The 27667-nt window shown below is 40.5% G+C and overlaps 1 protein-coding gene across 1 annotated transcript in view; it reads right to left on the bottom strand.

The window, feature by feature from the left end:
• The window catches only part of EPS15 (epidermal growth factor receptor pathway substrate 15), a 113761-nt gene that overhangs the window by 9161 nt on the left and 76933 nt on the right, over window positions 1-27667 (bottom strand). The window contains exons 14-23 of the mRNA XM_074961753.1: window positions 22889-23050; window positions 21999-22196; window positions 19205-19402; window positions 18429-18506; window positions 17986-18076; window positions 17124-17159; window positions 10988-11124; window positions 9644-9713; window positions 5511-5587; window positions 3740-3902 (exon numbers count right to left, since the gene is read on the bottom strand). Of these exons, the coding sequence (XP_074817854.1) occupies window positions 3740-3902; window positions 5511-5587; window positions 9644-9713; window positions 10988-11124; window positions 17124-17159; window positions 17986-18076; window positions 18429-18506; window positions 19205-19402; window positions 21999-22196; window positions 22889-23050 (1210 nt within the window). The remainder of the gene's footprint in view (window positions 1-3739; window positions 3903-5510; window positions 5588-9643; window positions 9714-10987; window positions 11125-17123; window positions 17160-17985; window positions 18077-18428; window positions 18507-19204; window positions 19403-21998; window positions 22197-22888; window positions 23051-27667) is intronic.

The following is a 27667-nucleotide window of genomic DNA, read 5'->3' as shown; positions in this document are numbered from 1 at the left end:
GGAGAGTGGTCACTTTGGATAGGCTATTACCAGCAGGAGAGTGAGTTTGTGTGTGTGGTTTTTGGAGGGGGGTGAGGGGGTGAGAGAACCTGGATTTCTGCAGGAAATGGCCCACCTTGATTATCATACACATTGTGAAGAGAGTGGTCACTTTGGATGGGCTATTACCAGCAAGAGAGTGAGTTTGTCTGTGGGGGGGGCGGAGGGTGAGAAAACCTGGATTTGTGCTGGAAATGGCCCAACTTGATGATCACTTTGGATAAGCTATTACCAGCAGGAGAGTGGGGTGGGAGGAGGTATTGTTTCATGGTGTCTGTGTATATAATGTCTTCTGCAATTTCCACAGTATGCATCCAATGAAGTGAGCTGTAGCTCACGAAAGCTCATGCTCAAATAAGTTGGTTAGTCTCTAAGGTGCCACAAGTCCTCCTTTTCTTTTTGTGAATACAGACTAACACGGCTGTTACTCTGAAAGCAGCTGATGAAGATGAGATAACTGTTGACAAAATCAAAGCAGTTGGAAATACTGGAGTACAGTGGCTTCATAGACTCAGGCCTTGTCTACACTACAGGAGGAGCTTGATTTAAGTTACGCAACTTCAGTACATGAATAACGTAGCTGAAGTCGACGTACTTAGATCTACTTACTGCGGGGTCCACACTGGGCTATGTCGACGGGAGACGCTCTCCAGTTGACACCTCTTGCACTTCTCGTTCAGGTGGAGTACAGGAGTCAATGGGAGAGCGATCTGCGGTCAGTTTAGTGGGTCTTCATTAGACCCGCTAAATTGACCACCAATGAATCGATCGCCACACATCGATCCTCTGGTAAGTGTAGACAAGAATTATGTATTTGCTGGGATCAAGCTAGGCTACCAAATGACTCAAGAGTGAGATTGACTATGCCTATTTGGAAGGGTAAGGGTGATGCATATGATCCAAACATCTATTGGAGCCTCACCTTGTTAAGTCGGCCCCTTAACATCCTTGAGACAGTGTTTTGGAGGCAAGGTTGAGATGCAAGGTGGAGGAAAATATATGAGAGGAGCAACATGGCTTTAGGAGGAAAGGAGTATTATAGATACAATATTTGCAATGAGACAAATCTGAAAGAATGGTATAGCTGCTATGTAGAATTTACTGATCTTGAGAGAGCATATGACTTCTTCCCTGGAAGTTGGTGTTCAGAGTACTGAGATGGATGGGAATGGGACTGGAAGAAGTGGAAATGATAGAAGAGCAGTATCAAGAATGAAGGTGGTAACAATATATAGATTTTAGGAGAGTTTTGTGTGACTGGGATTAATTTAGTATGGGATATAGTGACTGGGATTGATCTAGTGTGCTGAGTCCACTTCTCTTCATCCTAGTTATGGAGTTAATTAGTAGGAGAATGGAGCCTCTGGGGAGACAGAGAAAACTAATGGATGCTGATGATCTGGCCCTTTTAGCTAACAGCACAGAGAAATTGGTAAATATGGTATTAGAGTGGGCATCTGTGTTTGATTTGAAAGTATCATGATTTGAAAGTAAACTCAAAGAAAACCAAAGTGGTGCATGGAGGGAAGGTGGAAGAGTTGTTGATTGAAGACTCAGAAGAAAAGCTGAATCAGAAGAAAGAATCTGTATACTTGGGAGGTACACTTAGTACCATCAGAGACAGATCTGGAGAACTGAAAAACACAACCCAATATGCATAGGTGGCAGTGAAGAAGGTGGCAGAAGAACTGTGGGACTGACAATTAAGTAACAAATTGAAAGGAAAAGTGTATGCCCTTGTCCCTGACTGCTCTACAGTTTGGAAACAGTGGATCTCCAAGAAATAATACAGGTAGTAGGAAATAATATACTGAGGAGAATGGCAGGCAAGTGGAGGGTAGACAGTGTGCACAGAAGAATTTAGTGGGAAGGTGAACTTGGAACTCTCAGTGATAGCCTAGAGAGCACATGTCTGAGGTGGGCTGGACATGTAATAGAATGGGGGAGAGAACAAGCAGAAAGAAAACATGGGATGAAGAGGACAGCAAGTAAGGACATGGAAGACTAAGGATACGATGGAAAGGCTGTCAAGAGAAGTCTGAAGAGAAAAACCTGTGCCATGGACTGGAAGACGTGGTGAAGAATCATGGGCACCTCTGACCCCATGTAAATTGGACAAGGAGCCAAGAAGTGAACTGACATGTACAGCAGACACAGGTACATAGCAAAATAGTAAAATATTTAAATTGTCAAAAAAATTACATACAACATGTATATTAAAAATAAAACTAATATCAAATAAAGCAAAAAGAACAGCTTTTAACACTGAGCCAGTGAAAAAGTTATTTAACTATTTATATAAATTGTGTGTTTTCCCTGCATAGTTATCCAGATATTTGCCATAGGTATAATTTTTAATACTGATAAGTTTATCCATCACCAGGAGATTCCATTATTTATTAAACCATTTATTAATAAGAAGTGTTGCGACTAGATAAACTACCTTGGGAACTATAGTCTGTGTTGAAAAAGGAAGTATTAAGGCCATCTTCATAGCCCAAAAGTGGTACTTCTCAAACAATACTTTTGATCCAGAGGATCTCAAACTGCTTTACAGGCTATAAAGGGATCATTTCAGCCATGGAAATATGGTCACTTCTGTCACTGAGCCAATTTAGTGTTTCTAGGAGAGGAAGTGAGGGCTTTAACTAATTGCTTGCAAGGCAGGGAGAGAGCAGGGTTGAATTTCATCAAAATGATGTTACAATTAGAGCTAAAAGTTTAAAAGCTTTAATTACTGTTGCTTGTTCCTCCCTTTCCAAAAGCAGCAGCAAACCAACTGTTCCATTTTTTTATATTACTATTGTCTATACTATCTTCTGGCAGCCTAATTTTTATGATATGGTTCTCATGAACACCTTAAAACTCTTATAATGTAATACTCCATAATAATGCAGTAGTGTTCACATAAGAGTGAATGCAAGTGGAATAAAGCCTGGAGCTTGAAAAGGAACACACACACACTACTACTGCACTTAATCTTAGCAGTATCTTTTCAAAATTTTATTACCAAGGTAGAATTTTTTTTTTTAATTTAATTGATACCATGTTACAGTGGTTGTAACTTCTTTAACCATGCTCCTTTGGTGGTGGGGTGCGGGGGAGGCAGAAGCATGGTCCAGTATTTAGGGCATAGAACTAAGAGTCAGGAGTCTTGGGTTGTATTACTAACTCTCCCATTGACTATGCTACATGACCTTAGAAAAGTCACTTGGATGGAAAGAGATGAAGTTTTTTCAATGGTGAAATGGAGATAATGACAAATACTTTTAAAATTTCTTCAAAAGAGGAGACGTTTTTGAAAACTAGGGACTTTCAACGGTACTTGTACAAAAGTGGGTAATTTGCTTTCAATACAGAACTTCATAAGATTTGCGATATATCAACACCCTCTTAAAGCTCTCTGTAGCCACACTATTTCCTTGTAGAAATCTGAAGTTATGTTTTCCCCCTTCTTCCATTTCCTTGCTCTCTCGAAACAAATTGTTGACCTACAACCCATGGGGAATTTAACATCAGAGGAGATGTCAGCAGTACATGGGCAAGGTTCTTTCACATTTTGACAGTTCCTAAGTACTTTTATTCTAGTTCAGTAGGAAATTCAGACCATGTTTTCTTACAACCCTCATACCATTACACAACTAGCAATATAGAAGCAGGTGAACCAAACTTTACTGGAACCTCAAATATTAGCTTTTACCAGGTGGTGGAGGGCAGGGTCTTGTAGGAGTTCCAGTCTTGGGGGGCAAAGCAGGAGGAATATCCTCATTTTTCGCTGGTGGTTCCTCAAATACGTTTTTAGTTATGACCACATTGTTTACAGAGCTTGATGTGGAGGAAATAAAGGGATCTTCATTGTTGGCCTATTTAAAAAAAAGGGGGTGGGGAGAATGCTATATTACAATTTTCTTCAGCATAGTGAAATTCTACTCCCCCCTCCTTTCTTCCATAAAGCAATACTTACCACGATTAGAAACAACAGTGAAGATTCAAGTAAATGAGGGAATGTGGTCATAATTTCTCTGTGGTGCACAATACTAGGTTAGTATTATTGACTACTTATATTATGGTAACACGCAAAAGGCCAAATCAGGCTCCATTTCACAGAGTACTGTACAAACAGAAAAAAAGAGACTCCCTGCTCTGAAGAGCTCAGCATATGGAGAATAGTACAGCATGCTCCATATAAAAATGACTTGTTCAATTATTTGGTACAAAGAGAGGGAAGACAACTGGGCCAGAAAACAGTGCAAGGTGCCTACAAGATAAATATACTTCCCCACAGTTACCACAGCAGTCCACAATATAAGGAAGATTAAGAGTTAGTGAGACAAGTGGCAGCTCAAAATGAAAGTACAAGAGAATCTTAAAATTCCATTAAAACCAGCAAAGTGTCCTCAGGTTATTATCTGAAGAAATAATCTCAACATACACTACTGGTGAAGATACCAGGTTAATACTACAAGTCTGCTGTAAGATAAGAAGCCAATGTTTTGTGCATGGGAGTGAAACAGAACTCATGACTCCGGACTACAAAAAGCTACAAAGGTAATCCTGGCACCAGCTTCTCTGTCTAATCAACCACTCCCTCTCATGTACCACTAACTCATTGTTAGAACTCATACACAGCACATTATGAAGGGACATCGCCTCAAAGATTCCACTGTCTGAACATGGAAGGTTTTTTTGCATTGTGATTAACGCATACAGTATGGGCATACAATTAGTAGATTCCTTCTCAGACCCAGAGGTAGGACACTAAGGTGGTGCCTACACTAAGACAAGGTGTGTTTTTAAAAACAGGATCTCTAATACATTTTAAAATCCTTGGATGAGATCCTGGCTTAACTGAGATCAATGGCAAAACTTGCACTGACTTCAATGGGCCAGTATTTCATCCTTCATGTAGACTGGGCAAACCAGTAACATATGGTAAAACTACAGCTTGCTCTGTCTACATTAGGATTTTGAAACATGTTAGCAATTACATTTTAACGTACACCGCTTTCCCTCCATCCCCCATGCAGACATACCCAAAATGGATGTCTGTATGAGAACCACTTAAAAAAAAAAAAAATCAGTGAGACTAGTATCAATGTGACAGCAGCAAACAACTGAGGCAGCTACACAACCAAACAAGCTGAAGGTAACTAGCCTGTGAGCTAAGACTGGGAGAGATGTGGTTAAAAAAAAAAGTTTTCTAACATAGAAAAAAAATTACTTTTAAAGTTGCAACAATTTGAACTGCTACAATACAATGTTTCCAACAGCATTAATCACAGGAGTATTGCAGGGCACATTACTGTTAGAACCCCTTTCAGAAAAAAATCAACCTTCGTCAATTTTTATTGGAGAGTAAAAACAGAATACCAGTTGAACAGTTCTATAACTGAAAACTCTAGATCTTCTTTGTGTTTCAGTTACTGCAGCATTTTATGCCTTTTCCACATACGTTAATCATTTCAGATTACCTTTGACAGTGTGCTAAAGTCAGCAAAACTGCTTCCAAATGACTCGTTTCCAAATAGAGAGGAAAAGGGATCTGTAGCTAAAATAAGCAGAGAACAAACAGAACAGTACAGAAAAGCCAAATGTTACATTGTGTTTCAATGACAAAAACAACATGAAAGACACGAGCCATGTTTAGTCCCAACTGGATTTCCCAAATTGTATAACCATTTAAAAAGCTCCACAAATAGTATATTTAATATTTCTGTAACTATTTCAAATAAAATATTTTTTAAAAAGGTGAATGCTTTTATTGCTAGAGTTGTTTCAGTAGAAATATTTGTACTTTCATAAAAATAGCAAATGCTATTTACCAATATGGAATAAATACTCATTCCTCTGGACAGACAGTTTTTTCAGGAAATAGCACTGCAATACTCCAGTTTTCTATGCAGAGAAAGCAGAATCCAAGTCTATCAATGGAAATACTCAAAACTATAACATCAATAACCTAAGCCCTGTACATTTTGCAGCAAAATATTTTGACACAGAAAAGGGATAATAAGTTTAGAATTTTTTTAAAACAGCAAGCTTCCAGTGACTTTTCTGTGTGAATAAAATGCAACACCCTCACTATTATTCACCTTGAATCTCCCTATCCCTTTGGATTCTCTAATTCAACAGTCTCCTTTTCACAAGTAGGTGCTTTGAAACAGTCTGGGCAAGTGTGGCTGTTCGAAAGCTGCGTAAGATTTAACATTTCTTTTTAATACCCTCCCTTATGTGCTTCCCAGAAAAGTGCACCTGGCTGCAGTTAAACTGGACAGACCAGTGATGTAAAATCATTCCTGTGTGTATATTTTATTTATATATATATATAATTTTAATAATCCTCCTCCTCCATATTGTACTTGTGCTGATCCCCACACCTATAGCATACAATACTTTATATTCCTCTTTAAGAACCCCATATGGGAGAGAGTTACAGACAAGCAAAGCAGCAGCAGTGTTCACCAATGCTTCGAATAATTTGATGAAGCAAAGCTATTTTAGTCTAGTCTCTCTCATTATAATACAGAGATATTTCCACACATTGCTTAAAAAAATAGACCAGTGCATCAAAAGATGTGTTCTGCTTGGCAAATGTACTGCTCGGCTAATGTACTGCTCCAAGTACCAAAACTCTTCGATCGAGATATCTGAGCTGTTAACGTGCTAGGATGGAGTAAGGTCTTCACAAAGCCCGTCTGCATTTACATGCAGCTGATGACACTGTTTAAAGGGAAGTTCATACATTTATACCTCTTCTAGCACACTTAGACAAGAAACTGTTACTAACTTTTTATTGTAACTGTTGTTCTCAGAGATGTGTTGCACATGTCCATTCCACTGTTGGTGTGAGTGTGCCCTGTGCACAGCTGATGGAGATTTTCCCCTCTGAGACCGCTCTGATGCCTTTCACCACTGTGCACAGGCATAATGGGCAGAGCTGCCCAAACCCTCCTCAGTTCCTTCCAACTGAATAGACTCTGATAGAGAGGGGAAGGAGGGAGCGTAGTGGAATGGACATGTGCAACACATCTAGAAGAGCAACAGTTACTGAAAAAATTAGTAACCATTTCTTCTTCGCATGATTGCACATGTTCTTTCCACTATAGGTGACTCAGAAAGCAGTTCAAACTGGAGATGGACTCAGTCGACTTGAACAGAGATTGCAGGACAACCCTTCCAAATTTGGCACTCACTCTGGATGGATGAGAGATGGCATAGTGAGAGGGAAAAGTATGGATTGATGACCAATTTGCCACCTTACAAATGTCTAATATGGGCATGTGCCAGAAAGGCTATGGAAGCTGCCTGAGACCCAGTTGAATGGGCCAACACTCTACTTGGCGGTGCAACATAAGCCAATCAGTAGCATAAACAAATACAGCTGGAAATCCAAGCAGAGATCCTTTGGGAGGACTCTGGATGGGCCTGTAGTTTGTCTGCAAACACAATTAAGAGTTGAGTGGAAAACCTAAATGGCAGAGTCCAATAAAGGTACAAAGCCAAAGCTTTTCTAACATCTGGAGTATGAAGCTTGTCTTTACTTTTATTTGAATGAGACTTTGGAAAGAAAGTACACAAATTGTTTGGTTAATATGAAAACTGGAAGCCACTTAAGTCAAGATCATGTGAAGTCGAAGGTAAACCTTATCTCTAAAGGCTGTATAAGGAGTTTCTGATACTAAGGCTAGCAATTCCCCACTCTCCTGCCCAAGGTAATAGCAACCAAAAAAAGCCACCTTCATAGAAAGATGTAACACAACAGGTAGCCAGCAGCTTGGGGGGGGGGGGGGTAGGGAGGGGGGAGGGGGAGAGAGCCATCACATTTGCTAGAACTAAATTTAAGTTCCACGGGGGGACTAGGCTATGTACCTCTAGATATAATCTGTCCAAATCCTTCAGAAACCCAATAGACATTGGAATGGAAAAAAGCGAGTGGTTATGCACAGGACAGTGGAAAGATGTGATAACTGCTTGGTGGATTCTGATGGAACTAACAGCTAACCCCTCTTGTTGTGGAAACAAGAGATAGTCCACTGTATGCTGAATAGGAGCCCAAGCCGGGGAAATACATTTCTCTCTGGAACAAATGGAGAATATTTTTCGTTGTGCAAAATAAGTAGTCCTAAATTGAAGGCTTTCTACTATTTAGAATGACTTCTGCACTCCCTTAGAATAACTGTGTTTGACTTTGAACAAGACTTTGGACAGGAGCAGAATTGGAGGGAGGGAATACAGCAGGCCCTTCAACCAGGGTAGCAGGAAGGCATCTGTCAACATACCCAGGCTGTGGCACACTCCAGAACAAAAAAAGATGATTTTTTGTTTGCTTTTGTTGCAAATAGGTCCATTTGGGGAGTCCCCCACAGCTGGAAAATGGACCTGGTTACATCTGGATGAAGAGACCACTCATGGTGACTTGTGAATGACCAGCTTAGGTGATCTACCAGAGCATTCTGAACCCCTAGAAGGTAAACAGCTTCCAAGTTGATGGAACTGGCAATGCAGAAATTCCAAAGCAGAATCGCCTCTTGGCATAATTTCGTCAACCTGTCCCTCCCTTGTTTGTTTCCATAGAACATGGCTGCTGTGTTGTCTGTGAGCACTGACCCTAGATAAGCATAAAATCCAAATGGATGGCCTGAAGCTCCCTGACATCTAGATCTTTAGATCTTGCACAGAACAAAGACCTTGTGTCTATAAAGAACTTAAGTGAGCTCCCCAGTCTAGAGCCTAACACATCCATGACTAGGGTGTCTCTTGCAGAGAAGCAGTGGGGACCCTCATGCAAACATTCAAGGGTTCTGTCCACCCGTCCAAGGAGGACGGGACCTGAGTAGGCACTTGAATCACCATCTTCATATGATGACAGCCCAGTGAATACAGTAAGATGAACAACTCTGTTTCTTTGAAGTGCAGCCTGGTATGCTGCACACCTAAGTGCACCCTGCCATGCACTCTTGAAGCTTGAGGCAGTTTTGTACTCTAGTGACAGGACATGTCTTTGTATCTAGAGCAAAAACACACATTGTTTGGAATCTCAACCCCAGCAGGAAAGCTTTGGCCTTTGTAGAATCCAGGACAGCCCCATTAAATCCTGTTCTCTGAACATGAGACAGGGTAGATTTCACCATATTGATCAGAGGTCACAGTGCATCAAAGGTGGACTGTACAGTGGCCACACTGGACAGTATCTGAGACTGGACTAACCTAAATGTACAAAACAGGTGCTATTTACACTAAAGAGAATAGGACTAGCAAATGCAAAGACAGCAGCTCCAACAGTCATGGGCAGCAGGAAGGAACTGAGAGTCATTGGGCGTGGCTCCATCCTTTATACTTGGGCACAGTGGTACCCTGAGGGGTACCATTGAGGGAAAAATCTCTGACAACTGTGCAGGAGGGATGCACACACCTACAGTGGAATAGACCTATGTAATTACTTGAAGAAGCAGCTTTAGATACAATGTAGCTAGGAATAATCTATAATTTAATGTTGCTGTAAATTCATAATCAAGTAAGTATTAAAGCCTAGAAAACTAAGAAAGAATAAAATGGATTACAAATTAAAACAATTAAAAGGATGTATATAATCTCACTTCTTTACCTAGATCATTTGGTGCAGGAATAGCTGTTCCACCAGGAGCAAAAGGATCATTGCTCTTCAGTGTTTCTGTCTAAAAATGAGAAAATTCCTTTGAGGAAGACTTTCAATTATTTTTCAAGTTGCAGAAAGCAACATTCCCCAATCCCATCTCTAGCAAAAAATTGAGCTTCACCTCAGGACAAAATATGTTTGTTGATCAATGCTATCACTGTCAATTTTTATTTTGTAAGATGAAATGTTAACATTCATATAGCAGCTTTATGGAGAAAGCATAAGTGGCTAAGCATCACAACATTCTAACAGTAAAATATGTATGTATGTTCTTCATTTTACAGATGAATGAACACAGGCAAAGAGGTTAAATGACAGAGATCATACAGCAAGTTTGTGCCAAAAAATGGGAATAGAATCTAGATCTCCTGATTCCCACTCCTGTCTGTTAAAAGCACCTGACTAATGTTTCCTCGAGAACAGAACTCAAGAGTTTGACTCCAATCTGGAACTCTAGCCACTAGACCATGTTGCTTGTAAAACTCTGATTTATGACTCTGGTGGGCAGGAAGCAGAAACTTAAAATCTTGTATGTCATGTTTTTAAATAATTGAAAGTTTTGGTTCTATGAGGTACCTATAGCTCCATAGAAGGAGGCATGACATTCCCACAAAATTTAGGAGAGCTTCTGCTGCCTGCACAACACAGGAATGGAGTTGTGGACTATGCCAAGGACACAAGTGACCTTTAGTTAAACTAGCAGTTTCAATTAAATGAAATTCGCAATAGAGATGTTGTTTCAGGATTTTTAGCAAAGTTTATTTAATTTTTTAGGGGCATTATTTTCCAAAAAATGTAGAACTAAGGAATGACATCTTAATATTTTACATCATAATTTTACATGCTTCTCCCAGTACGCACTACAGACGCTCCCCGACTTACTCAAGCGTTCCGTTCCTGAATGCCTGGTGTAAGTCGAAAACGTATCTCCAGCCATTACGCAAAAAAACAAAAAACAAAACAAAAACCAAACAAACCAACCCCTCCTATTTCTAGCTTACGGAAGTTTTTCCATAAGCTCAGATTTGTGTAAATCGGGTTTGCTTAACCCGGGAAGTGTCTGTATTTTCTAGTAGAAATTTGACTAGGAATAGCATTTAGCAGCAGGCTGTACGTGTAGAGTTAAAAAACCACTAAACTATTTTCCAGTGGAAATTAATACTTACCAGCAAAAATCCATGTACTACCCAAAATACCCAATACCTCATGTGTTTGAGTGTATCCAAATATACAAGGTCATCTAATTTTGAACAAACTATTACTACCCCTCCCCTTTCGTCCCATCGAACTTACTGCGGGATTGTTGCTGTTGCCTGTTGTGCTGAAAGGGTCAGTCGCTGCAGTCAAAAAAGGATCAGTGGAGGATTGGTTGAAAAAAGAGTCAGCTGCAAAAGGATCTGAATCTTTGAAGGGATCACCACCAAAGGGATCTGAAGGAAAAAAATACAATGGACCTGTTTAAGGAACATTTCTTGTAAATACTCCTGCTAGTTCTTTTTAGACTGATGTCTTAAGAACAAATGTAATTTTGTACAGCTTCCTTCATATTACAGCAGAGCACCAGCTCCTCTATAGTTAAGGTTGGTCATCACTTTCTGATTAAAGGCAGAGTTTTCTAAGTGCTCTAAAATCCACAGGCTTACTCAGATTGTCTTGAAATTTGCTGTGCCTCATAAGGGTGTGGGGTAGTGTTAATGGCCCAAATTTGGGGACCATTCAGCCAGGGGTTTGGTAAAGAAGCCGCAAAAAATCATTTTACAAAATCTAAAAAGCTACTTTTTGGTCCATACCTGGGGCTCAAACTATGATTCTGATCCTCTGATCCCTCAGGCACTTGGGATTTATCTCAACTAGTGTACAGCACCCAACTACTCCTTTGGGGAGTTATACTGAAGTTAGGGTAAAATTAGGAAAGTAGCTGGACCCAAAGGGAATTAAATGTTTACATTCTCACAGTAGTGGCTCAAGTGATCATATTGTAGCCACTCACCCTGAGCTATACCTGTGTGTAAGTGTAAACCCTACCCTTGGCAGAAATAGGAGAATGATCAATAGGCATGTTGCTATATCTGCCTCCGTCAAGTGATTTTTATACCTTTGGGAAATACGCCCTGAATAATATAGCTACTTTAGAAGGGGTCTAACTTTTTTCAGGGGGCCTCCTCCTGAACCCCCATATAAGCCAGCATCTGGGGGAGCCTTACCCCTTTGAGGAGGGCTGAGCTCCTCTTCCTACCCCATATTCTGTGATCTAGGGGGCTCTGCTCTTCACGTCAGGTATGAGCCCCTCTCCCTGACCCCCACATGAGCCAGGATTTTGGGGGCTCTGCCATTCTGGGTGGGGCGCTGAGAACAGGCATGTTCTATGCATGCACCAAGCACTCACTACTGAGAACAGCTCTGCTTGGTGCGTAGCCCAGGCTTGCAACCACTGATAGTGGGGAGGGAGGAAATGAGAACACCTACTGAGATGACTGGAGTAGTTCGCATATCTTAGAGATATTGTTTCAGGCTGTATTCATCTCTATGGCACGTTGTCATTCAGCTGAGAACATGTCATTAAGATGAAGGGGCCACTTCATATCTCTCTGAGCCTCCTATACAGCTGATGGATAGACTTCCCCATACACTAGACCCAGATCTGAGGTAGGGACTCAGTCTTCACTCTTCTGCCTTTGCCTGCTTCCATCTGATAGAATCACAGAATCATTGAACTGGAATGGACCTCAAGAAGTCATCTAGTCCAGTCCCCTGCACGTGTGGCAGGACTAAGTATTATCTAGACCATCCCTGTCAGGTGTTTGTCTAACCTGCACTTAATCTCAAATGATGGAGATTCCACAACCTCCCTAGGCAATTTATTCCAGTGCTTAATTGCCCTGACAGGAAGTTTTTCCTAATGTCCAACCTAAACCTCCCCGACTGCAATTTAAGCCCATTACTTCTTGTCCTATCCTCAGAGGTTAAGAAAAACAATTTTTCTTCCTCCTCCTTGTAACAACCTTTTCCATACTTGAAAACTTATGTCCCCTCTCAGTCTTCTCTTTTCCAGATTAAACAAACCCAATTTTTTCAATCTTCCCTCACAAGTCATGTTTTCTAGACCTTTAATCTCCAATTTGTTCACATCCTTCCTGAAATGTGGCACCGAAAACGGGACACAATACTGCAGTTGAGGCCTAATCAGCACAGAGTAGAGCGGAAAAATTACTTCTTTTGTCATGCTTACAACTCCCCTGCTAATACATCCCAGAAGGATGTTCGCTTTTTTTTGCAACAGCGTTACACTGTTGACTCATATTTGATTTGTGGTCAATCATGACCTCCAGATCCCTTTCTGGAGTACACCTTCCTAGGCAGTCATTTCCCATTTTGTTTGTGTGTAAGTGATTGTTCCTTCCTAAATGGAGTACTTTGCATTTGTCCTTCTTGAATTTCATCCTATTTACTTCAGACCATTTCTCCAGTTTGTCCAGATCATTTTGAATTTTAAATCCTATCCACCAAAGCACCTGCAACCCCTCCCAGCTTGGTATCATCCGCAAACTTTATAAGTGTACTCTCTATGCCATTATCTAAATCATAGATGAAGATATTGAACAGAACCGGACCCAGAACTGATCCCTGTGGGACTCCACTCGTTATGCCCATCCAGCATGACTCTGAACCACTGATGATTACTCTCTGGGAATGGTTTTCCCAACGAGTTTTGCACCCACCTTGTAGTAGCTCCATCTAGGTTGCATTTCCCTAGTTTGTTTATGAGAAGGTCATGCAAGACCGTATCAAAAGCTTTACTAAAGTCAAGATATACCACGTCTACCGCAAAGCTATCAGGTTGGTTTGACACGATTTATTTTTGACAAATCCATGCTGACTGTTACTTATCACCTTATCTTCTAGACGTTTGCAAATTGATTGCTTAATTATTTGCTCCATTATCTTTCCGGGTACAGAAGTTATGCTGACTGGTCTGTAATTCACTGGGTTGTCCTTGTTTCCCTTTTTATAGATTAGCACTATATTTGCCCTTTTCCAGTCTTCTGGAATCTCTCCCGTCTCCCATGACTTTTCAAAGATAATCGCTAATGGCTCATATCTCCTCAGTCAGCTCCTTGAGTATTCCAGGATGCATTTTATCAGGCCCTGGTGACTTGAAGACATCTAATTTGTCCGAGTAATTTTTAAACTTGTTCTTTCCCCATTTTAGCCTCTTCTGATCCTACCTCATTTTCACTGGCATTCGCTACGTTAGATGTCCAGTCACCAGCAATCTTCTTGGTGAAAACTGAATCAAAGATGTCATTACACACCTCTGCCATTTCCACATTTTCTGTTATTATTTTCCCCCCCCTCATTGAGTAATAGGCCTACCCTGTCCTTGGTCTTCCTCTTGCTTCTAATGTATTTGTAGAATGTTTTCTTGTTAGCCTTTATGTCTCCAGCTAGTTTGATCTCGTTTTGTGCCTTGGCCTTTCTAATTTTGTCCCTACATACTTATTTGCTTATATTCATCCTTTGTAATTTGACCTAGTTTCCACTTTTTGTAGGACTCTTGATGTTTAGATCATTGAGGCTCTCCTGGTTAAACCAGAGTGGTCTCTTTCCATACTTCCTATCTTTCCTACGCAGTGGGATAGTTACACAGCCCCACCACTGCAAAACCCCTCCAAGCTTACCAGGTGCACAGAGCAATAAGGAGGAGGGTGGAGCTGGGGGATGTGTGGGTGGGTGTGGGGGGAGGGGGAGGGCAGACACAAAGGAGCAGAGACGTGTGTATGGGCTTGATAGAGAAAATGTTGGACAAGTAAGAGCAGCGGTAAGGGAGTCTGAGCAGCTGGGGAAAATATGGTGTGGTCAGAACAGGGATGCTGGAACACTCCAGGGAAGAGTGGAGTTCAAAGGAGGGAAGCAGTGCTATGCAGAAGGGGGGAGGCTGGAGGGATTTCAGATCTGCCCCCCCAAATCCCTGCATCCATCTCCAATGAATGAATGAATGAATGGTACATCTCTGGTGTCCCATCACCATGGTATCTAACTGCCTCACACTCTTTAATGTACTTATCCTCATAACACTGAGGTAGGGCAGTACTATTATTCCCTTTTTACAGATGGGGAAACTGAGGCATAGCGAGCCAGAGGCAGCAGAGGGAAACACCTGGGCTGGGGTACACAGGTTGCCAAGAATTATTTTTTTAAAACCAAGGGAATTCAGGGTTGCCCAGTTGTGCCTTGTGCCCTTCCAGAATGTGGAGAGTGTTTAATTTAAGTATCTGTAAACCATGAAATGAAGAGTTAAGGTAACAGAACCAGCCAAAGCAGTGACTCCTGCACTCAGAGTCAAGGGGTAAAATAGGGCCCAACTGGAGAGGTCTTTCCCCAAAGTACCCTCTAGACCCAGAACTCTGAAGTGGCACATCTCCACCTCCCCCTGTACACACTATGGGGAAACTTGGACCCAGGTGGTGCCTTTCCCGTCACTCCCCCCACCATATGGTCTTGAGGAAAAACTGCAGGGACAAACCACAATCCAGCTGCTAAGGGCAGCTGCAGAGGCAGCCAAAGCAGGGACATTCAGAAAACTTGCTACAATTTTTACTGGACTTTCTTTGCCGTGTGCTGTTTGCTCTAACCCTCTCCCCTTCTCTCCCCTTCGCAGTCTCTCCCGCTTAGATTCACTCCATACATGCCCCTCTTATCCTCTGCCCTCCCTCAGTTCCCTTCAGCGTCCTCTCTCCCTTCACTTTTCTTTCCATTTATCTTATCCCTTCCTACTTATACCAACTTGACAACATTAAATGGTGACACTAACATGACGCTTGCTCCCATCATCTTGGTCACTCTGCTTGTGTGTTCTACCCCACTCCCTGATCATTTCTCTGTCTTATCTGTTTACATCGTATGCTCTTTAGGGAAGGGACTGTCTGCTGTTCTGTGTTTGTGCAGTGCCAAGCACAATAGGGCCCAATTTTTGGTTGGCCCTTAGCCACTACCGTAATAAACATACAAACCGTAACAAAAAACAAACAATTTTAAAACTTGGAAAACCAGAAATTACAAGTACATGCAAATTTAACTCAGCCCTCTTTGAGTTATGCCCCAACACGCCAACACCACACATACAGTACTAACAATTTACCCTTACAGGTGCTACAATGTATGTTGCTGAAAACTTCACAGGGTGGCAGAAAATGAGGGGTAATGCTTTACTGAATAAAGACTCTGTGTAAATGTTCAGTAGGATAAGCGACCAAGGGCAGCTCATTCCAATAGCCTGCACTGCTTTTAAATGCATTTCTCAGCTAAATTGAAACATCGCTTTATCGAACTTATCATTTGTCAACATTAGAAAAGTTGCATCAAGAGATAGTATTGTTGGAACATTTCAAGTTGAACAATTGCTCCCAAATTCCTTTGATTCTGCACTCCATAATAACTTCCTCTAGAAATCTTACCTGCTAATGAGAATCCTTATATTCTTGACTGTAATTACTCAAAATTCCAGCATGTAAAAGCAAACCTAGGATTTTCTCCCATTAAGAGAGGAAGGGAAAGTTGTTTGATGTGCTAACTCTTGGCACACAGTCATATGGACAGGCAATTCTTACAAAAAACGTGAGAGATCTAGAATCACACTATTCCAGTTCATCAGAGTTTGGACAGGATCACACAGCATGCAGAAAGGCACTTTAAAAAAACTCTACAAGTTGAAACAAATGCATTAGCCAGCCTATTGTACTGAAATAGTATCATATAAAGTTATATAAAAATGGTGACATTTAAAAATTCAGAATTTGTGTGTCTCATCATAACGATCAAACGGGCTCCGTTTTCCACTTCTGCTAAAAATGCTATCATCTAGAGAGTTTAGTCCACTGAGAATAATCACCTTTAAGTTAGGTCAGGGTCTGGCAATGCAATGACACTGTCTGCACAATCATTCTAATTTGATGTGCTAGAGAAAGGTGCTGGATTGATAGCCCTCAAGATTAAAGTCCCAATTAGCTACAGGACAGGTACTAAATGGGCACTGACAGCACAGTGTCACTGACACCACTATCAGTGCGCCTCAAACCCAACTCTGGCTCTTTCTCATGGTGAAAGAGTAGTTTGGTGTACATTGCTATTCAGTCCTTGGCCTTTCTGCAGACTCACATCCAAGGGCCAATTACTGCCAGTAGTAATGGGGCTAATTTGATGTGGACAACTGAGTTAAAACTACTGAGCCCAAACATATTTAACACAAAGCTCTGAACATCCAGCAAATGGCAGCTGTTTCAGGTCATTACTGCCTTGCTCAGATTCACAAGTGATTTAGATGTGAAAGTTTTTACATAATCTATTACCAGTCCCTTGAGGCAGCTAGTCCTTCACACTAGATATTGACAAAGTATTAAATTTAAATTTAAGAGCTGTAGTATCTACTTACCAACTTTCCCAAAAGGGTCATCCTTGAAAGGATCACCTGTTTAAAAAAAATGAAAAAAGGAAAAAGCACTGAAATCTTTCAGCAAAAACATGCTTTCAACTGAAGATCACTTCGTTGCAGATTCCTAGCAAGCTACAAAGGATTTTGCAAACCTTACTAGTCGGAGTATTTCCATCGACTTCAGTGGGACTACAATAGCTGGCATTAAAGTCAACATTTGCCAACAAATAACTGTTACCACTATTTCCTAGTGGTAGGAATATAGTCAAAGTGGTGATCTCCAAGATGACACTGTGGTAACTGATAGTAAATGCTTAGATACCACAATATTTGCCTACATATTTGCTTAGAATACAAAATCATAGCAGTAACATCTATTGGAAAATCCTGAGTTTTTATAATAGGACCAGTGCAGTCCGACTAATGTGAAAGTTACTACTCCCTTGAGTTAGATTTACAGGACTAGGCCCAAACTTTCCATAAAATAGAGCAGACTGAATCTGCCCTCCTCTTTAATACAGAAAGACAGCCTCTGCAGAACAGGTATCAGCATAAACTTCTCTCTGGGAGGAGGCAGAAGAGGTGTGGATGAAGGAGCAGTTGCCATGGCTACTACAAAAGCAAACCTCTCCTCTCAGATTCAGTTTTTGAGACACTAATGGCTACCCTCTTCTGGTGCTTGGACTAAAACCTTCACAATGCACCGGTAGATTTCGGAGACCCCATCACAACTGCAGTCAATGGAAAACCATTCTTGTACTACAAAACTCAATTCCAGTCCAAATACACACTAGTTTTTAAGACAGCATGAATTTCCTGGAAGAGGGTTAGTTGTATTAATGTAACAGAAAAATCTACTTACTGCCAACAAAGGGGTCAGACTGGAAGAAGTCTAAATTGGCTTCTGTAACTTGATCAGGCAGAGGATGAGATTCTGTAGCAAATGGATCTTCCTAGGGGGAAAAGTATGAAATGTTTTAGGCAGAAAATTAGATAAAACGTTTGCCTTTTGAAGTTTAGAGAAATAAGGATACTAAAAGTTAAAAGACCAACTACAATTCTACTTAATTCACTGATGGACAGCTGAAAAGTCAGTCAACAGAAATCTTCAGTATACCAGATGAAATGAAAAAAAGTTTTCCATACATTCATACCCAAAATTAAAAGCAACTACAGAAATCAAAGTTATGACAATAAGTGTTTTAGGGTCATGGGGCGACTCAGTGATTGGAAGTGAACATAATCCATCTCAAACAATGTAAAGATTTCTTACTATATTCAGTTTTTAAATCTGTACAAACCCACTTTTTTGTTAACAGTTGCAGTCAGGGTCTCTTTCTCTTCTCCAATAGCAGCATTTGTTGTTTCAGGGCTATTCCTTACCTATTACAACAAACAAGAACACTGACGTTCACATATGATAAGATTCTACCCTCTAGAATATGAAAGGGTTTCTGTTTCAGAGATGGAATATGCTTCAACAAAAGACTATGCCCACTATATAATTAAAAAGGAACAGATCTACTGAATATTGATTTTCCATATGCCAAATTGGAAAACATACCGTAGCCTATTCAAATACCTAAAAAGAGAACACATACCTTATGCACCAAGAGCATCTTTATATTTTGTAACATTATTAAATGCTTAGAGAACTCTGAAGATGCAGTGAAAGCCAAGAACCCAAGAAAAAAGGAAGTTCAGCAAGCAGAGCAGCTTTAGATTTCAGGACTATTTCTCATTCTGTCCATACTACCTAAGTTGTAGAAGATTGTTCTTCTTTTGCACACAGGGAATATCAATTCAGATCACTAAATTTATGAGAGACTTGTTTTGGTGACAACTGTGTATTGCACAAAATCAAATTTACTACGTAGTCACTTGTCATCCAAATGAAAATTGCCTGCTCTCATGATACTAATCTTCCAACAAAATGAAATATGATCTTTGATAAAATGACATTGATTTGTTGTGCCTCTTTTTTTAAAAAACAAGTTCAGCTTTAATACATCCTTAACTCACTCAGATTTCATTATTATACTGTATAATAACTAAGGCGGCAATCAAAACACTTTACTCACTGGAGACTCGTGGTTTATTTGTTCAGCTTCTGCTGAACTCTCCCTTTCAGCATTCTCATTAAGGTTAGCAGCTTCACTGCTGCTGTTGCTAAGGCTAGAATGATCTGCAGTTCCATTAACGAGTAGGTTGTGTGGATGAGTGTGCCAGTTAAATTGGTTATTTTCCAATTCTTTCAGCTCAAACAGTTTTGTTTCCATCTGCAAAAAGAAAGCATAAATACATATATTAGTATAGCAGCAGGAGAACATAGTACATACTTTTTCTGCTTACACACAAGAAGGAGAATGCAGTATGTACCTGAAATTACTGATTTCTGAAAGTGAGGAATAACAGAGCCACACTCTTGGGTTTCAGCCTCAGGTGTGAGGTTCAGAACATTATTAGCACAAAAAAAATTTAGAAGAGGAGAAGCAATGTGGCCTAAGAACAGAACTAGATGCTGAGAACTCAGATTAATCCCACTTCTGATGAGAACTTAGTCTGTAGAGTTGGATAAGTCACAATCTCTCTCACACTGTTTCCCCACTTGGGAAATGCCACTCTACCTCATAGGGGTATTGTGAGGAGCAATTAACATTCATAAAGTACTTTGAAGATATACAGCAGTGTCACAGATCCCATTGTCCATCAGCACAGCTAAGCTGCATTAGGCCCCAACTAGTAGTTTTTGTTTTTAACAAAGTTAAGACAAAATTGCAAAGCCAACAACGAGAAAAAGATCTATCAGAATTCCTGCTTTAAGGGAACAAAAATTACACGTTAGTCATCTTCTCCAAAGGTGAGTTAATAGACATTTTTGAAGACCAAAAAGCTCATGGGATGTCACCATAAGGAGATCTATATTCACATCTACCTACTATCTATCTGTACCATTTGTTACACTTGTATGCATTATTTTAGCATCACAGCACCTCACAATCTAAAGCATTTACCCGCATAACCACCCTCTAAGGTAGGGAAGTATTATTCTATTTTACAGATGGGAACTGAGGCAGACAGGCTAAGTCATTTGTCCAAGGTCACAAAGGAATCCTGCGGAGGAGTAGGAAATTGAACCAGCATCTTCTGAGTCCCAGGCTAATACCCTAACCATTGGACAATCCTGTCACAGCCACCAATGTACTTTCTGTACATTATTTGTAAGCGTGGGAAGAGCAGGAAATCAGGAAGATCAAGAGAAAATATGAATTCAAGAATCTGTTAAAAAACAAAGAAGATTGCTACTTATGGCGAGAAAAATACAACTAACCACTCAAGAATAAATTTGAGGGACAGATACTGTCTTAAGCACCTCTTTGCTAATGGAAGAAAAGGAATGAGCAGCTGGAGACAAAGACATTCTCTCTCAACCTGGGTTCACATACCCTGTGATGCAACAATGCCAAATACATTTGTTTGCTACTCAGCTTCTAAACTGCATGCCTATGGCTGAAATCAAGGAGTGTGGATATACTGTACATTATCTCTAAAGGAAATATAATTTTTTAATTAATTCATATGAAGTGAGGCTTAACACCAAAAATAAAAATGTAAGCGTACAGTAACAACATACCGATGATGGCTGTAAAACTCCCAACATTAAATCGCCAGGTTAAAAAACTAAATTAAGATTTTTAGGTTCAACGCTAACGAAACAGACTTACCTGTGGAATTCAAAATAAAAAAAGATCTGGTTTGTATATTAGCAGAAGTGACTGTGCCTTAATCAAGCAGGGAGAAGGACCCTGATCACCGTGCTCTCTAGCATGAAAAACAAAGCCGCATTAACAGTGGCCTCTAGAGGTGCACTTCACCTTTCCAATCAAATGAGAAGTATCCTGCTAAAAATTGGTAAGGCATTCAGAGAGAAAGAAAAACAGCAAAAAACAAAGATGCATATTAGCTACACTGCTGTCCAGGAGTAACCCAGGGGAACAGAGTCAACCACTAGCAAAAATAAAGTTGAGTGTGGGCGTGGGGGGAAGCAGAGAAAGAAAAGAGGTTTCAGACCTACAGTATAACCAGAGGGGCACTAATTCAACTCAGTGGTTGCAAACGGGAGCTACAATGCTCTTTTAAACAGGACACTGAATAAATATGGTCTATATGGAGCACGTGTGTGCATGGTGGCTAGTGCACCAGTTTGTTATCTCTGGATAACTAGTCTCAAACACAAATGAAAATACATTCAGTGGTTCTCAGTGTAATCCCATTTATGCGATCATAGAAGTGTATGACTAGAAGGGACCTCAAATTCAGTGCCCTGAACTCAAGACAGGACTAAGTATTATCTAGACCATCCCTGACAGGTTTTTGTTTAACCTGCTCTTAATCTCCAATGACAATGCTCCAAATCACAATACCAACACAAACCTTTGAAGTTTCTACTCAAGATGTGTCAATGACCAGAAGAGCAAAGGCTGTCCTGGGTCAGGGCTGGAGTACAAAGCATAGATAGTAGCACTGACTTGAGCTCAGTATAGTACAGGCAGCTGCTAGTTCCTCACTTTGAAGAAATTCTCTTATAAAATTATTAATTTTTTAAGTAAAATGTACATTGTAATATAAATGAGGCCCCTGTATCATCCAAAACAGAAGCTTATTGACCTTGGAGACTTTAATAATAGAAATACCATAACTCATATAGCATCACCTGATAATGCATATCAGACGCCAGTAATATTAACCAGTTAGCAGGAAACAAAATTTGTATAAGGAACCAAAAGAAAAATGAGCAAAGTAAAGAAAACCCCCCCAAAAGGGGGGTCTTCTTATGATATAAAGATTTGTTGATACATTTCCACAATGCCTTACTGAATTGATTTCCTGTTGTGTATCCTGCAGATGCTGCTGAAGAGGTCCCAGCTGTGCTTTCCCTGACTCTACGCATTGCTCTAGCTCAGCAGTTTCTTGCTGCAGGCGACTCAGCTCCTCTTGAGCTTTGGTCAGTTCCTCCTCATATGTTGAGATCTTGGATTCCTGGCTCGTTACTTCAGCCTTCAGTGAGGCAATCTGCAGAATGAAGAAAAACTTCATTAATTAAAACCAAATCCAATGAAAATATGATCTGTTTATCAAAAGCTACTTTCAAATACCAAAAAATAATCAGGAAAAATCCCAGCTGCAATTATTGTATGTTTCCCACTGGAGATTTAAGGCCATATCTACGCTAAGATTAAAGCAGTGGTAGCCACAAGTGGGTTTAAATATCATCATGGCTAACAGGATTTTAGCATGGTTTCCTTGACAAAGATGGACAGATTTTTATATTGATAACACTGTTAGGATGCTATATGTAGAGGGGATAGTTTATATTCTTGCTATAGATTATCTAGAGTTGATAGCCTGTAGTACAGTTTACAGAAAAAGCACCTGTCTACATTGCTCAGTGAAACAGTGTCAGAATGCTGCTAGCTACAACTACAACAACACAAGGACACTCAGCATGTTTTCAACCCGAGCATGGGCAGGACCTATATGTAACAGGGAATCACTGAACTGAATGATGTTTTCCCCACGTATTGTTCCTCACACAGACCTAAGTATCTCACTGTTTTCTCCTACTCAAACTATGCTCCTCGCCCAACCACAGTCCCTCATTAAAAGGGCTATTTTGTTCCAGTGGCAGGCTGGAGCAGATTCCCATCAATAACTCTCTCAGCTGAAAAGAGGGACTACTATGGATATAAACTACCAGAACTTACCAAATGGATCTCTTCAGCACATTTCTGCCTGATATCATTAAGTTGCTCCTCTAACTTGGCTTTTTGCTCATCGAGGCTATTAAGGATTTCCTGTGCTTCCTGTTTCTGAGCTTGCAGCTTCTGCAGATTACTGCTCTCCCTCTTCACTTCACATTGAAGATCCTGCAGAGAAACATTTTTGTCAGTTTCTTTTCCTTGGCCACTGAAAAGTAGTAACTGCATTCCTCTCACTGCAGAGCAATAGCTAGAGCCACAAAGGGATAGAGTCAAAATGCTATTATCTTTTGAGGGCTAACTTTTTAAAAACATGAACAAGTCAAGGCAGAGATTCCAAAATTATAGCCACAACTGAAATATAGTAAAACATTTATTTTAAAAAATTATGAAATGATTCTAGAATTATTATTTTCTATCTTCAAGGCACTTTCACAAAATAAATGAATCCTCAACATTTTAGTAAGGTAACGTCCATCTGCGGCAACACAGATTAACTGGTTTATCCAAAAAACAGTTGGGATCAGAATTTAAAACCTAGAAACCGCCTCTGCTCAGACCACTAGATTACATCCCTCTGATGTTTAATTATATTCTAATATACTAATTTAGTTTAGTTTCTTGGTAATAATGAAAATCGTACCAGATCAACACCAAGTAATAATTTCAGTTTACAGAAAGAGTTAGCATATTTAATATTAGGTTTCAGAGTAGCAGCCGTTTTAGTCTGTATTCGCAAAAAGAAAAGGAGTACTTGTGGCACCTTAGAGACTAACCAATTTATTTGAGCATAAGCTTTCGTGAGCTACACTGAGCCCTGACCCTCTCCCGCACCCCAACCCTCTGTCCCAGCCCTGAGCCCCTCCCACAACCCAAACTCCTCATCCCCAGCTCCGTTGGGTCACAGGCATCAATTTTGTTCAACTGGGTCATCAGAAAAGAAGTTTGAAAACCACTGGCCTACACAACAGACTCCTAAGGGGGATGAGATAAACAGTACAAGAGAAAGGGAAGGGCTGGGGCTGTCTGAAATCAACCTGTTTAAAGTAATATTACGAAGGCTAGAAAATCAGGGGTAAACAAAAGGGAGAAAGGAACTGCGGACATTTAGGGTGTAATGGGGAGAGGCTTGAAAAAAATGTCATTTTTAGTGATGGTGGGAAGTTACTCAGAATTGCTGTAAACTGACTTACAAATTTTGTCTTGTCAAAATTAGCTTATGATTAATAGAGCTAAAATACAAAATCCTGTTGGCTATGCAAGGAAAAGTGTTTTTATCTCAGAGATTAATCCCACATCCAAGCTTTTAGAAATGAAGTTTACCTCTGAGTTACTATGTGTGAGAAGACCCATGCACCTACACAGAGCCCAGCCTGCTGTATATGAAATTCTGAGAACTGCCTTCTACATAGATCTTACCCTTTTCTACTACTGCATTTACAGTTAACAATTACTTTCATTCCATAAACACTAGACTACTAAATATGCTGTATTTTTAAGGGTATTGCTCTGCCGTACAGTATCTAGTATCCAATATGCTTTTGGAGCATTTTCTCTTTTACAAGCAGCTCATATAGTACTTTCTAAAGTAAAAAAAGTCAGTCACTTCCCCAAGAAATTTACAAATTTTACTTCTGCCTTCAATCTATTCCTCACCTTTTTGTATGTTACATTTATGGATTTTTCTAATTTCTTATTTTATTATTTATCTAATAGGTATGTCTGTGGTGCCCATCACTGTAATTTCTGTGCACCTCACAAAAAGAAGAAAGTTACCCTCACTGCCTGTGAGTGGCAGAAGAGTGCCATCTCAATGTAACAGGTGAGGAAATCAGGGCAGAAAGGGTGAGTGACTTACCCAGCATTACAAGAATGGCAGAACCAAAACTAGAACCCAGATCTCAAGATTCCCATTTCAGTGGCTGAAGAAAACTATCCACAATTTAAGTCCCTCGATAAAAATATTAGTTCTGATCAGTAATTATTTATACTGCAGTAACACAGAGACCTCAATCAAGGATCAGGACCTTATTGTGCTATGTGCAGTACAAACATGCAGTTTAAAAAAAAAAAAAGGCAGCCTTACCCCAGAATTCATTATTTAAGTTTACATATTAAAATGAGCACTTTTTGTGTAACAGTAATCTCAGTTCACTGCCCAGTTAACTCTCATCAGATGGCAGTGTACTGTAGGCACGTGACGAGAGGAGAGCAGAGCAGAGCCTACAAGTAGGAGTTGAAGGAAGATCTGGTGATCACTCTAAATTTTGATGGGAAAGCTTTTTTTGCTTGCAAAGAGCTGGCATGGAAAAAAATGGAAAGGTGCTTCAACAAGCAGACGACCTAAGCTTGCATTTTTGAAAGAGCAAAGGTAAAGGTTGGTGGCTCAATAAAATGATAGATCTGATAAGAGGGGCTAAATGGTGAAATACCATAAAAGCAAAGGTGTTTGATGCAGAGGAGAAGGGAGTAGAGTGATACAAATATGGGGGCGATGTGGTCAGGGTTAGGTGGCAGGAAGATGATTGAACAATCCTCCATCATTAAGAAAAAGCTCAGTATAGTTGAGATTGCGCCTTCATCTGCTCAATTAACTGTCTGAACTCTAACTCTATGCTCGTCTGCCTAATTTACTGTAAATGGTACACTCATTTTAACAGCAAACTGGATTAGTGAATCTTTCTGTTTTCATTCACGTGTCAGGTAATTCAAACCAGTTTGCCAACATCTCCCTCTTGCTAATTAGCTGAACTCCTTTGACTGAAGGGCCAGGTTCCTTTCAGTAACTGACTCCAGAAGCCCAGACATAAAATTTTCTTCCTGAGCTGCAGATGAGTAGCTTCATGGGGGTTTTTTAGATTTAGATTTATAGCCATTCCTAATCTCCATAAGACTCATTTTTACTAGCAAGAATTTAAGAAGGGCTCTAGAGGTGATCCTGGCAATTACAGACCGGTAAGTCTAACGTCAGTACCGGGCAAATTAGTTGAAACAATAGTAAAGAATAAAATTGTCAGACACATAGAAGAACATAAATTGTTGTGCAAAAGTCTACATGGTTTCTGTAAAGGAGATCATGCCTTATTAATCTATTAGAGTTCTTTAAGGGGGTCAACACACATGTGGACAAGGGGGATTACTTTGACAAGGTCCCTCACCAAAGGCTCTTAGATAAATTAAGTTGTCATGGGATAAGAGGGAAGATCCTTTCGTGGACTGAGAACTGGTTAAAAGACAGGGAACAAAGGGTAGGAATAAATGGTGAATTTTCAGAATGGAGAGAGGTAACTAGTGGTATTCCCCAAGGGTCAGTCCTAGGACCAATCCTATTCAACTTATTCATAAACGATCTGGAGAAAGGGGTAAACAGCGAGGTGGCAAAGTTTTCAGATGATACTAAACTGCTCAAGTTACTTAAGACCAAAGCACACTGTGAAGAACTTCAAAAAGATCTCACCAAACTAAGTGATTGGACAACAAAACGACAAATGAAATTTAATGTGGATAAATGTAAAGTGACGCACATTGGAAAAAATAATCCCAACTATACATACAATATGATGGGGGCTAATTTAGCTACAACCAATCAGGAGAAAGATCTTGGAGTCATCGTGGATAGTTCTCTGAAGACGTCCACGCAGTGTGCAGCGACAGTCAAAAAAGCAAACAGGATGTTAGGAATCCTTAAAAAAGGGATAGATAATAAGGTGGAGAATATTTTATTGCCCTTATATAAATCCATGGTACTCCCACATCTTGAATACTGCGTACAGATTTTGTCCCCTCATCTCAAAAAAGATATACTGGCATTAGAAAAGGTTCAGAAAAGGGCAACTACAATGATTAGGGGTTTGGAACGAGTCCCATAAGAGGAGAGATTAAAGAGACTAGGACTTTTCAGCTTGGAAAAGAGGAGACTAAGGGGGGATACGATAGAGGTATGTAAAATTATGAGTGGTGTGCAGAAAGTGAAAAAAGAAAAAGTTATTTATTTGTTCCCATACTATAAGAACTAGGGGCCACCAAATGAAATTAATGGGTAGCAGGTTTAAAACAAATAAAAGGAAGTTCTTCTTCACTCAGCGCACAGTCAACCTGTGGAACTCCTTGCCTGAGGAGGTTGTGAAGGCTAGGACTATAACAGGGTTTAAAAGAGAACTGGATAAATTCATGGAGGTTAAGTCCATTAATGCCTATCAGCCAGGATGGGTAAGGAACGGTGTCCCTCGCCTCTGTTTGTCAGAAGGTGGAGATGGATGGCAGGAGAGAGATCACTTGATCATTACCTGTTAGGTTCACTCCCTCTGGGGCACCTGGCAATGGCCACTGTTGGTAGACAGGATACTGGGCTGGATGGACCTTTGGTCTGACCCAGTATGGCCATTCTTATGTTCCTATGTTCTTAAGAACCACATGGAGAGCTGCGAGCTGATTCTTCCTTGCCCCCAGACTCAGAGTGCTGCTGCAAGCTTCAGTCTACTTCCTGGACCCAGGCTGAGAGGCCAGTCAGGTTAGAAGTTGCTCCTCCCCGAACCCCTGCCTCATATCCTTGGCCCCCACTGTGCTTCTCAGAGACTCACCAAAATCCTAGAAACCGGCCAATCCTGCAGTTGTAAAACCTCAGTTCTGGGCGTACGGAGTGAGGTTTGGCAGGAGCGTCTGGGTATGGGAGGTCTGGATGCACTGGGGATGGGCGGATCGGGGAGCAGCTCCCCATACTGTGACCCCTTCCCCCCGTAGCTAAGGAGCAATGGGGGCAGGAAGCAGGGGAGAATGCTGAGCTTC

Source organism: Natator depressus, chromosome 8 (assembly GCF_965152275.1).
Source record: "Natator depressus isolate rNatDep1 chromosome 8, rNatDep2.hap1, whole genome shotgun sequence".
NCBI classification, from domain to species: domain Eukaryota; kingdom Metazoa; phylum Chordata; order Testudines; family Cheloniidae; genus Natator; species Natator depressus.
Note: the sequence above shows the minus strand (reverse complement) of the source record. Positions and strands in the feature narration are given on the sequence as shown.